Source organism: Meriones unguiculatus, chromosome 20 (genome assembly GCF_030254825.1).
Source record: "Meriones unguiculatus strain TT.TT164.6M chromosome 20, Bangor_MerUng_6.1, whole genome shotgun sequence".
Taxonomy (NCBI): Eukaryota; Metazoa; Chordata; class Mammalia; order Rodentia; family Muridae; genus Meriones; species Meriones unguiculatus.
The window spans coordinates 66,918,240-66,931,238 of record NC_083367.1 but is presented as its reverse complement, the minus strand read 5'-3'; the positions used below and the strand labels follow the sequence as shown (position 1 = coordinate 66,931,238).

The 12,999-nt window shown below is 41.8% G+C and overlaps 1 protein-coding gene across 6 annotated transcripts in view; it reads right to left on the bottom strand.

The window, feature by feature from the left end:
• The window catches only part of Ipcef1 (interaction protein for cytohesin exchange factors 1), a 163,683-nt gene that overhangs the window by 34,683 nt on the left and 116,001 nt on the right, over window positions 1-12,999 (bottom strand). For all 6 annotated transcript variants that reach the window (XM_060373283.1, XM_060373280.1, XM_060373281.1 and 3 more), the window contains one exon: window positions 2,594-2,966. In XM_060373283.1, coding sequence (XP_060229266.1) covers window positions 2,594-2,966 — 373 coding nt within the window. The remainder of the gene's footprint in view (window positions 1-2,593; window positions 2,967-12,999) is intronic.

Below are 12,999 nucleotides of genomic sequence, written 5' to 3'. Positions count from 1 at the left end.
TTGGGAAAAAATCTTCACCAACCCTTTATCTGACAGAGGACTCATATCCAGTATATATAAAGAACTAAAGAAGCTGAAAAGCAGCAAACCAAGTAATCCACTTAAAAAATGGGGAACAGAGCTAAACAGAGAATTCTCTGTAGAGGAATACCGAATGGCAGAGAAGCACTTAAAGAAATGCTCAACCTCAGTAGCCATTAGGGAAATGCAAATCAAAACAACCCTGAGATTTCACCTTACACCCATGAGAATGGCCAAGATCAAAAACTCAAGTGACAACACATGCTGGAGAGGTTGTAGAGAAAGGGGAACCCTTCTCCACTGCTGGTGGGAATGTAAACTTGTACAACCACTCTGGAAATCAATCTGGTGCTTTCTCAGACAAGTAGGAATAGCGCTTCCTCAAGATCCAGCCATACCACTCCTGGGCATATATCCAAAAGAGGCTCAAGTACACAAAAAGGACATTTGCTCAACCATGTTTGTAGCAGCTTTATTTGTAATAGCCAGAAGCTGGAAATAACCCAGATGCCCCTCAACTGAAGAATGGATGCAGAAATTGTGGTACATCTACACAATGGAATATTACTCAGCAATGAAAAATAAGGAAATCATGAAATTTGCAGGTAAATGTTGGGATCTGTAAAGGATCATCCTGAGTGAGTTGTCCCAGAAGCAAAAAGACACACATGGTATATACTCACTCATATAGACATACAACATAGGACAAACTCACTAAAACCTGTGCATCTAAAGAAACTAAGCAAGAGAGAGGACCCTAACTAAAATATCCAATCCCCATCCGGAAAGGCAAAGAGGATGGACATCAGAAGAAGAAGAAAACAGGAAACAACCTAGGAACCTACCACAGAGGGCCTCTGAAAGCCTCTGCCCTTCAGACTATCAAAGCAGATGCTGAGCCTGATGGGCAACTGTTGGGCAGAGTGAATGGAATTTTAGGTAAGAACTGGGAAATAGTAAGAGCTGGAGAGGACAGGGTCTCCACAAGGAGAGCAACAGAACAAGAAAATTTGAACACAGGGAACTTCCCAGAGACTCATACTCCAACCAAGGACTATTCATAGAGATAACCCAGAACCCCTGCACAGGTGTAGCCCAGGGCAGTTCAGTGTCCAAGTGGGTTACATAGTAACGGGAAGAGGGACTGCCTCTGACATAATCTGATTGGCCTGCTCTTTGATCACCTCCCTCTGGGGGGAGCAGCCTTACCAGGCCATAGTAGAGGACAATGCAGCCACTTTTGATGTGAACTGATAGACTAAGATCAGAAAGGAGAGGAGAACCTCCCCTATCAGTGGACTTGGGGAGTGGCATGCAAGCAGAGGGAGGAGGGAGGGTGGGATTGGGAGGGGACGGAGGGGCTTATGGGGGGATTCAGAATGAATAAAGTGTAATTGTTGAAAAATTAAAAAATAAAATAAAATAAATTAAATTAATAGAGCATATCTGAAACATTGATACTTTTTTTAAGGATTGACTTTATTATCTATTCCTCTCTTCTCCTCTCTCTCTCTGCATGTGTGTGTGTGTGTGTGTGTACTGACAATGCATGTGGGTGCACACAAAGGCCAGAGGAGGACATAGATCCCCTTATGCTGTAGGTACAGGTGGCCATTGGTGGCTTCCCTATTTGAATGCTAGACCTCTAATGCTCCAAAAGAACAGCAAGCACTCTAAACCACTTGGGCTATCTCTCTAGCCCCCAAATTTGAGAATTTAAGGAGACCCTCTCTGCTTAAGGTAGAAGAGAGTCATCATTCATGTCACTGGGCAACTCCTGCAAGTTAGTACAGCAACTAGCAAGCCAACTTCCAGCAGTGCCTGAAGTGCAAATCCATCACACCAGCGTGAATGAGGCACAGTCAGAAAACACTTATCAGTGGATAACGACAGAAACAAGTGTTTCCTGAATCACAGCGGAAGATTTCCACAGAATATTCAAGGACACACCTGCAGCTATTTCCTTTATCAAGAGAAAACTGTTTCCCAGGAATATAAGCTGCTGTCTGCTCTGTATCACAAGTTCTTCCCTCCAAGCCACAGGTGGGGGATCTGCCTTCTGTCGACCACAAAGATACCCTTACGCAGTCACTGATTGGTCTTCTCCAATAGAGGGCTGCTCTAAACATTTGGCAACATCCAAGCCAAATAAAGCCATCCCACAGATCCCTGGGGACAAATTACCACAACCCCCAGACTATGGAACCAAAAGAGAGAGAGGAGAGAGAGAGAGAGAGAGAGAGAGAGAGAGAGAGAGAGAGAGAGAGAGAGAGAGAGAGGTTCATTCAAAATCATGGGGAGGTATTATTTTATGATCACATACCTACCTGCCTCATAGTCTAAAGCATTTGTTTACTTTACCAACACTTACAACAGATAAAAAGTGCCCTGGCCACAGGAGCTGCCACAGGCAAACTCTAGAAAAGGAGCTGGAGGCTTAAGTCCCAAGTGACTAATTATCAAATGGCCATTCATGAGTTTAAACACTTTTGTTACAAATTTATATCAGAGTTATACAATGCCCTAACAAATATTCATTCTTTGAAGAAGAGTAAGCAGCTTCCTGGCTTACCTCTGTCCATTGCCCTTAATCCAGCAGCTCTATCGGGGACTGTCAGATGGTCTTGGTTATTACTCAATGAAGAAGTGTCATCACTAGATAAAGAGTTCAAAAAACCGCTTTCCGCCATGACGGAGCTGTTTTCTGGGGCCCGGCAGCTGATTCCTTCTGAGGGTGCGGGGGTGTGGACCTGCACGGCGAAGGTCAGGGGGTGCCCCACATTTACCGCGGCAGGCGAGCTGTTAACCGGGTCGACCCAGGACTGTCTTTCTTTAGATCCCGAGGAAGGACACCGGCTGGGCGCCTTCACTGTGTTTTCCAGAGAGGAGAAAGAAGACGATGTCTCCCTCCGTTTAGGTGAAGACGAAGATGCCCGCCGTGCAGCCTATTTTCCACAAATAAAATCAGAAGAAGGAAGAGGAGGAACAGGAGAAGAAGAAAAAAAGACACTGTGAATTAAATTACCATTCTCTTTGTTTTTATTAAAATTCTCCCAGAATTGTCTCAAAAAAGTAATCAGAAATATTTTTTAAAAAATCAAGGAACAAATATATGGTACTTTTTTTCTCTATGGAAGCTACCAGGAGCCATTCTCTAAAACTGATTTGTGTAATTTTGAGTTCACCATATAAGATCTGAAAAATCTCTATATCAAAATTTTAAAAGTTTTAAGAGCTTTAAGCTTCTCCAACAATTTAAAGACTCTCTTAGATCAATTCTTTAGAATGCTTGTGAGTACAATGATAGCCTGTCAGCTATTCTTGAATTCACAATGAAATGAGCAAAAACAACTGAGGAAGGTAATTAATGGAAAGAAAGCAGAGGTCTGGGGTGTGGCCCAATAGAAGACTACTTTCTAGCAGGTGCAAGACCTTCAAGGAGCAATGACCTACCCCTAGCATGTGACCCACTATCCACTCATCACCATAAAGCTTAAAAAATAAGCTAAACCTGTCACTTCAAAAGTCTTAATTACAATTTTACATGTTATCATTTTGTGAAAGGGAATCCAGATGCCCCAGTGTGTGTAAGAGATCAGAGGAATCCATTCTCTCCTTAAACCATGTGAGTTCCTTGCAGTGAACCTGGAGGTCAGCCTTGACAGCAAGCATCCTTACCTACGGAGCCATCTTGCTAGCCCCAGTCACTTACAAATTTTAATATAGTTTCACTGAGTGAGACAGGAATATATTTATAGCCCCTGAATCATGAGAAAGAAGGCAGGGCTGTGCCGCTGATGATGATCACCAGGTTGCTGTGGGATCCTCTGACAGAGACTTCGAAGCATGCTTCCAAGAGCAAAGGATCACCCTGAAGGACACTTCACCAATCCACAGACATAGTACCAAGGCCACATCAACCATAAGGACATTCTGTTGATACAGACACCACTTATGCTGAGATTGTATATTACTTACATTTTGATGATGCAATATTTTGAGAATTTTGACAAATAGTTAAATATGCATACTATATATATGTATGTACATATATACACACATTATACATACATGCAAGTAGTTTTAGGTGAGTTTATATTTTTGAATGCTACCCACACCAAAAGAAAGCATTCACCAATAAAATCAAGCATCTAGACGCATTGTGCTCTAAGTTACCCTATACCCCACCACGGCATTAGACAGAAGGTAGTTTGTGGTTCAGTTTCATGCCGTCATCCTACTGAATAATCCTGTCAACCATGGAAGTGTCAGGGTAGAGACAGTTAAAAGAAGAAAACATTCGGGCCTTCTTCAAAGCTTCTGAAATACAGCAAGCACGTCAGAATGCTTGCCTGTGTTCTGACAGTGCCGCGCTGTGAGCTTCAAGGGCTCTGAGCTTTTGATGGGAAGAACTGCAACTAACTAACATGTGTCTTCACGGATGCTCGGTGAGTGTAGGCTGCCAAATGATCGATAAACCTACTGGGCTTCTTTTTGTAATGTGTGTGTTGTGCACCCCTGGATTCCTGAGGAAGATGTCAGGAATTACCTTCGAGAGTGCTTCTACCGTATTCACTGAAACAGGTAGGGTCTCTCAATCGATCCCAGAGCTCACCATATGGCCACTTTTCCTGGCAGGTTGTTCTAGGGACCTCACCTCCACCCCCACCCCCGGTCTCTACCTTCTAAATCTGGAATTACAACCAAGCCACCACATCTACCCAGCAATTACTTGGGATCTGGGATCTGAACTCACATCTTCATGCTTTCACAGCAAACATGTTAGCCACCTGTCTATCTCTCCAGCCCAGAAATAAATCTACTTTCAATATTATCATGACATTAAAATGACTAGTAAGATATGAAAACGACTCATTCCGTGAAGTGTCAAATAGCTTGACAGCTGGCAACCTAGACCAATTAACAACTAGTCATCTAACCAATTAAACAACCAAGAGCTCAAAGCTCTGTAAGTCCTGCTTCTCCAGGAGAGGAGCACACAGCCCTACCCTATCCAAATAAATGCACCGATATTTTACTCATTAGATGAATCTATAAAATAATTAACAAAAACATGCCCACTGCTTCAGTACTGGCACATTCTCCTATTGTGAACTATTCTGGTCAAACTCGCCTTCCGTTTGATTGGCTTCTCTTCATTGAAGAGATCAAGCCTGAGCTCTGTCACTCCTGCCGTGGTGATTTAATTGGCTTAGAGAAAAAGGCATTTTTTGAGAAAAAGACCACAGTTGCAGCTACACTTGCTGTGTTTCTTTCTAACCTCCAAACTCTCCTTAAAGAACTAGGGAAGGGCTTCTTAATGACAAGCTGGTCAGTTCTGCAAAGCATGTTTTGGTTGACTGTTAATGGAAATACTCTTACTCCATGTTCACAAGACCCCACATACCATTTGTAGAATTGTTTTCTTGTTCCTCCCCTTTTTTCAGAGCACATGCATTTGTGTGTGCATGCTGGCATGGGCTGCCCGACAACCCCAAGTGTCTTTCTCACAGTCCACCTTGTTTGTTGAGACAAGGTCTGTTATTGTCCTGGAGCTAACCAAAGAGGCTAGGCTGGCTGGCCAGAGAGTTCCAACGATAATCCTATCTCTGCCTCCCTGCTACTGAGATTATAAGTACATCACCACACCATGAACTTTAAATGGATTCTGAGATCAGCCTGAGACCCTCGTGCCTCTAAGCCAAGCACTTTACCAACAGAGCCATCTACCCTGCCCTAGATTTTATTTTAAAATTTAAAAAGAGTGAATATTTCAAATGAAATTTCAAATGAATGAAATAGAAAAAGAGATGTAAAAAACTGGGGAAGGTTGAAAACAAACTGAGAAGAGAAAAAGGTATCTGTGTTAGGTGTTGAGGGTAGTCAATGAAACAGAAAGTGAGAACTGCAGAGCAAATTGGACACGGAGTTCATTTCAGAAGAATCCACCTGGGGTCATTTTTGTAAATAACACATTGCCAAAATATGGCTTATTGTTTTCTAAGATTCTGTAGCTGCCAGTAGCCAATATCAGGCACAGTATCCTGGCCTTCCTGTGAATTATCCTTATCATATACTTACAAAACAATAGAGAATGAAGGCAGAAAGGCATAGGTACACTTTCTCTCCTCCCCATCCCTGTTTGACTAAGGAGTCTCTCCTTCAAAGCCAGTTCCCATGCCTGATCCTGTAGGAAGTCTCTCCAATAGCATCAGGCTGTGAGGATACCATACCTGGTGCCCTCTTCTTCCACATCAGATGAATATTAGTTTATTTGACAACATATTGCTGTTGCTGATTGACTGCTAAATCTTTTCTGGCTGAGCTACTTGAGAACAGGCTGTTTTTAGCCATTTTTACACTTGCATTTTTTTCCTTGCATCTGTGCCCAACACTTGGTTGGTTGATAACAAATTACTGCCAGGAAAGAGTGGATGAGAGAACCAGCTCTGCAAGGAGAATCTCACCAAAGTAGCTTAGTTTCTAACGAAGGAGCTTCCTCAAATCTCCACCAACTTGCTCAACTGACTGATAACTTCAGGAGAGAGAATTATGAGAGTCAGATAGACCCACAAATGTTCACAATCTCAAGCAGCATGGCTTACTTTTCCAAAGGAATTGTTAACAACGTGTTTGTAGTTCATTTCTGAGTGTCGTTTGAAATATCTTCAGTGAAAAAACTGAAATTGTATTAATGATTGCACCTTCTACTTATTACGCTTATGTATTCATGTCTCTGTGGGTGGACACACACACACAGACACACACACACACACACACACACACACACACACACACACAGACATCAGAGAACAGCTACCAGGGGGAAGTAATTCCCTCCTTCCACCATGTGAGTCTCTGGGATCAAACTCAGCTTATCAGACTTGTTGACAAATACCCATTCTACTGTGATATCTCACTGGCCATGTGACTATACTTTTAACTGACTGACATGATTGAATTCAAATATCAAAAATAGATCTTATCATTTTATTTGTAGGGTTTTTTATTATTAGAAAACTTTAATTAAAATGCTAGTTAGCTCTAACATCTCTTTTAAAAAAATGTGTTCAAAACACAAGCTCAACATGATGAGAAGCAATTTAAAATAACCACTAAAAGCTGGTAATTAGGAAGAAGTGATTCAGCAGAAGTCTTAGCATCATTAATCAGGGTGTGCTGGAGAAGGAGCTAGAAAAAAAAAATAACAAGATTAACATAATAAAACTAAATGGTAATGAAGGAAGAAAAGTATGCATATTTCTTTACATAATTTTTGTATTGCTGTGTGTGTGTATGTATGTGTGTATCTGTCTGTCTGTGTATCTGTGTATGTGTACCTGTGTGTGTGTCTATGTGTGCATGTGAGCACAAATGTGTGTGATGGAGGAAGGGAGCATATACCATAGCATACCTGTGAAGGTCAACTTCCTGGAGTTGGTTGTCTTTCACTGTGGGTTCCAGGAATCAAGCTCATGTCGGGCTTGCATAGCCCAGACTTTCCACATGTTTATCAACAGTATTAATAACAGTAAATAAATAGGTTCTCTAAGCCCTGAGAGGCTCTATGGCTATTTTTCACCTACATAATAATTGAAACAGGACCTTGTCTGTCACTGACTTCCTGGGTAACTTTAGGCAATTAGCAGGCAAGATATCACTTCCCACAGCAATCTTCAGTATGCATGTGACTTTGCACATTTTTATCTTCGGTCACATTCTACTGTCTTCCTGCTGACACTCCATTGGCCAACACCCTGCACCAGCACCTTCTAATACCAAGAACATTTCTAAAGCAAAACTACATCACAGTCTGCATATGTTAGATGAACTCTATGGCTGCCCATCACAAGTAGAAACCTTTTCATTAGCAGAGAAGGGACATGGGCTGCCCTGATAGCATTGCCCCCTTCCTCCCCTCACCTGCCATATTGGCCTTCTTCCTGCCCATGTGCATATCTGCAGTTCCCTCCAAATGACTGGCTTTCCCTGTACATCTCTGGTAGGCTGTCTTTGGGCTCAACTCCAGCATCAGTTCTTCTGCACAATCTCCCCTAACTGGAGTGCACAGAGCAACCCCTGTCCACTCTCCTGAGCACTTCATGGTTTTATCTTCTTCACAATGTTTATCATTACTTGAAGTCATTTGTTTCAATTATTAATCCGTTGCCCCTCTTCAACTAACCACTTAATGATACTGATGCTCAAGGGAAATGGTGTCCTCCACAGGGCCTAGCAGGTGGCAGGTACACAAAATTATGCATCAGCTACCTGACTGACAGGTACATAAACAGGAGCCAATAATACAATGTGAGGATATATATATTGCTGGTTTGTTTTCTGAGACATGGCTCACTGTGTAGCCCAAGCTGGCCTCGAACTTGGACTCCTCTTGCCTCTGTGCCTGAGAGATGGGATTATAGGTCTGTGATATTGTGCTCAGACTAAAATAATATCTTTGGTAAAGTATAAACACCTTGAAATTTCTACCTACAAAGTCATTAGGTTTACTTGCTTGGAATTTTGTTACCTCGTTTGTAAAACTAAAACAGGAGCTTTCTGAAAGTCTGATAGAACTATTGTTCTTAAGGGATGTGCAAAATCTCTGTACAAGGGAAAACCTTTCTACATGCTGGAGAAATGGCTCAGAAGTTAAGAGGACACTGCTCTTGCTGAGGAATGGACTTGGTTCCCAACACTCATGTCAAGTGGCTCACAGCCTTCTGTAACTCCATTTCCAGGAGATCTGACGCCATCTTCTGGCCTCCAAGGGCAATGTACTCCTGTCTACACACCCACCTACACATAAATAAAAATACAAACTTCTCTGTGTATTCCTGCCTGTTTTCTCTCTCTCTCTCTCTCTCTCTCTCTCTATATATATATATATATATATATATATATATATATATATATATATATATCTTTATTGTGTAGCTCTGGCTGTCCTGGAACGTGCAATGTAGACCAGGCTAGACTTAAACTCACAGAGACCTACCTCTTTCTGCCTCCCAGGTGCTGGGATTAAAAATGTGTGACACTATGAATGGCCCATACTGTTTTAAAGGAGTGCCCGGGGAAATATTCTTAGAGAGTGTGGATGAGACCATAATAGCAGTCCACTTTTCCACCTATCAATGCATTCAAGTTCAAACATGCGCTAGGCATACTTATAAACATCATTAATAAACAAGAAAATATTAAATATGGCTTCTGATTGTAATGATTTGGTTGTTAGGGTCTAGAAAGCTAGCTCAGCAGTGAAAAGTATATATTACTCTTACAGAGGGCCCAGGTTTGGTTCCCAGAATCCACATTGGCTACATTATTCATGTGTTGTGCATATATATATTCAGGAACACATACATATACATGAAAAAATTAACATTTATAAATGAATGCGGTAATTATATAAATAGCACAGACACCTAAAGCCCCAAGCATAAGGTCAATTATAGCAACAGCATGAAAAGGCATAAAAAAAATAAAGTGTTCCTGAAATGCAGAGAGAATTAAGAATAAGAACAAGGTAGAATTGTGTGTGTGTGTGTATATATATATATATATATATATATATATATATACATACATATATATATATATATGAAGGTACTACATAAAACCCATTACTATGAATACTGACTAAAAGGATTAACAGAAAAAAAAACACCCTCCAAATAAGAATTAAATAAAGCCAAAAACAAACTAAAGGGGCAAATCTGTCCTGGGTTAGAAGACACGGAATGCTTCAGCAAAGGAAGTCATGCTTATAGCAGATTGAAAGATGCCATGAATGTGGAAGGGGAGTGGCATTCAAACCAAAGCTTCCTACAAGCTGAGAAACTTTCTCCCTGCAGGCAATGAAGGGAAGCCTAGAAGATTCAGGGCAAAGCAGGCATTTTTCTGGGCTGATGACAAAAAAGGAATTAGTGGTAAGAATGTGACAACAAATGTGAAGTCTCCATGGCCTTGAATAAAAAGGCCAAAGGGTAGGGCCTGGGATGGTGATATAGGTCTTGAATCTTAGCACTTAGGATGACGAGGTAACCAAAGCTCTGTGAGTTCAAGGCCAGCCTGGTCTACATGGTGAGTGCTAGGCAAAACAGTATTATTAAAAGTACCTTTTGTATGATTTTCTGAACTCTGCCGAAGGTTTGGTTATGAGTTTTAGTATCTGCTTTGATACACTGCTAGGTAGAGTCTTTCAGAGGCCCTGTGCGGTAGGCTCCTGGCCTGTTACTTATTTTCTCCTACCTCCAACGTACATCCCATTTGTCTTTCTAAGTAAGGGTTGATCATCTTACCCTGTGTCCTCTTTCTTGCTTATCTTCTTTAGGTGTATAGATTTCATTGTGTTTATCATATCTTATAGGTCTGTATAAGTGAGTGTATACCATGTATGACTTTCTTCTTCTGGGATACCTCACTCAGAATGAAAGAAGGGGGAGTTAGTATGACATTGAAAGGATAGGAGCTCTACAAGGACAAAATATATCTGGGCACAGGGTCTTTTCTGAGACTGGTTCTCCTACCAAGGACCATGTATGGATATAACCTAGAACCCCTGCTCGGATGTAACCTGTGGTAGCTCAGTAACCAATTGGTTTCCCATGATAAGGGGAACAGGGACTATTTCTGACAGGAACTCAATGGCAGGCTCTTTGACCTCCCCACACCCCAAGAGAGGAGCAGTCCTGCTAGGCCACAGAGGAGGACTTTGCAGCCAGTCCTGAAGATACCTGATAAAACAGGGTCAGATGAAAGGGGAGGAGGTCCTCCCCTATCAGTGGACTTGGAAAGGGGCAGGGAGAAGATGAGGGAGGGAAGGTGGGTTGGGAGGGAAGGAGGGAGTGGGATATAGCTGGGATACAGAGTTAATAAAATGTAACTAATAAAAAAATAATAATAATAATTTAAGAGGAGGAAAAAAGTACCTTTTGGGGTCATTAAAAAAAAAAACAGACTAGAAACAGGGAAAGAAAGAGCCTGTTGTTTCAATGACTGCAGCAAGCGCTAATGAGGGGGTTGGAATTAGCCAGTGGGAGCAGAAGGCAGGAAGAGGTGGTGGGATAGCCACCCTGCTAGCAGGATGTGAAAACGAGCTGTTAAAGCAAGATACAAAAATATATAACATCGAGTTTTAGCAAAGTTTGAAAATCAGTTCAATTTTCAAACATAAAGCTTATGATTTTTTTTTCTAAGGAGAAAGGTGGTTTTCCTTTCTCTCTGTTTCTTGCATGTGTGTATATTATAGGTTTGGATTTAGATATTATATTCACTGCTAAGTCTTCTGGTAATTACCTATTTGAAAGTGTTTGTACCATTTTGTATAGTGGATATTGAATGACCAAGTGACATTTGGTAGACAGCTATTCAAGATATAGCCTGTTTAAATGAAATCTGTTTTTCTAAAATTATCCTACACTTGTTTGTTCAGCTCTCAACTTCCTCCTCTATCCCTGGCCAATGAGCCTCTTTTCAGAGTTTATTTTTACTTCCTGCTACTTTCGCTTGCTTTAGATGGCTTGCATCAATGTTCTGTGAGACACAAAGGAATTGTTCTTCTGAAAAGCATCAAAGAGTGAATACTGAACCATTCTACTAAAATAATCTGCCTGAGCTGCCTGAAGCTGGGGTTATAAATATTTATCCCCCTTTTTATATCTGATCCAAGTCTTGGTGGTCCACGCTCCAAGCACACCCAAGTCCCAGCCATCTCGCTTACCTAAGGGCCAGAGTGCCATCCCAGAAAGCTCATTGCCAGCTTGTACCACTGAACAATGCACACTTTTCTGTCTTCTATGAAAACAGGCCTCTCCCTGATGCTCTAGGTTTCTTCCATATACCAGCCCCGGTCAAAACCAACTTCACACCCCTTCTGCTCACAGCATTCAAAGTCCTGCTCAATGGTCACCCAGCCGACTCTAAATGCCTCTGCAGGCCTTTCCTCAGCTCTAAGCTGGTGGGATACATTCTGATCATCTGTGCCAATTAGGTGCCAAGCCTACTCTCTGACTGCTTCTCTCCTCCTCTCCTCAGCCATCCTTCTCTACTTCCTCCATAGGAGATCATCCATCTATGATGGTCATCTGCATCTATCTCTTTGATGAGGGAGTTTCACCCCACAAAGAGTTCCAAGAAGAGAGTTCACAACTTAAAGTCAATCAGCACCAGGTTATCAGACAGTGTCTTTAAATTTAAACTTGCAAGAAGAAAATATCTAGTGAAAGCTTTAGTGCCGTTAATAGCTCTTAAAACACTTAGTATCTTAGGACACTGAGAAACATGATATGAGAAGTTGCTTCCTTTTATACTCTTTGAAAAATTGAAGAAAATTTGAATAATGAGATCTACAAACTATCTTCTAAATGCAATGTACAGAACCCCTGTCTATTTTTAAGCCTTTTAAATAAGCCTGGAGGAGGGAACGCTATCATTTCCTTAAGAATCAGGTCATGTTGGGGCTGGTGAGATGGTTTGGTGAACACAGTGCTTGCCATTCAAGCTCAAGGATCTGGAGTCAGAATCCTAGCAGCCACATAAAATGCTGGGCATGGTGGCAGGCAAGTGCATAGAATGCCCACAGTGAGAGACCCTGGAGCTTCCTGCCTGGCCCCTCTCGGGGGTCAGTGAGTCCGAGGTTCCGTGTGTGATACAGAGGTTGGCTCCTGAAGAATGACGCCTGGCGTCGACCTTAGCCTACACGTCTACATGTTCCACACCTAGACACAGAAAGGCGAAAGCGAAAGTCTGCCCACTGTCCTTCCTGGGAGGCCTTTTCAGCTTGAAAGAACAGAATCTAAAACTGTTCTTCGCCCTCCCACGATCCTGTAGCATACCGCATCCCCTAGTGGAATTCAGCCCATTGTCATTTGCTGCTAGAACCAGAAGTTCAAACTCTCCGGTACTGAAAACTAAGATTATCTAAATAAGATAAGCTAAGCACTGAATTAATTATTCCAAACCTTGAGAGTTTTG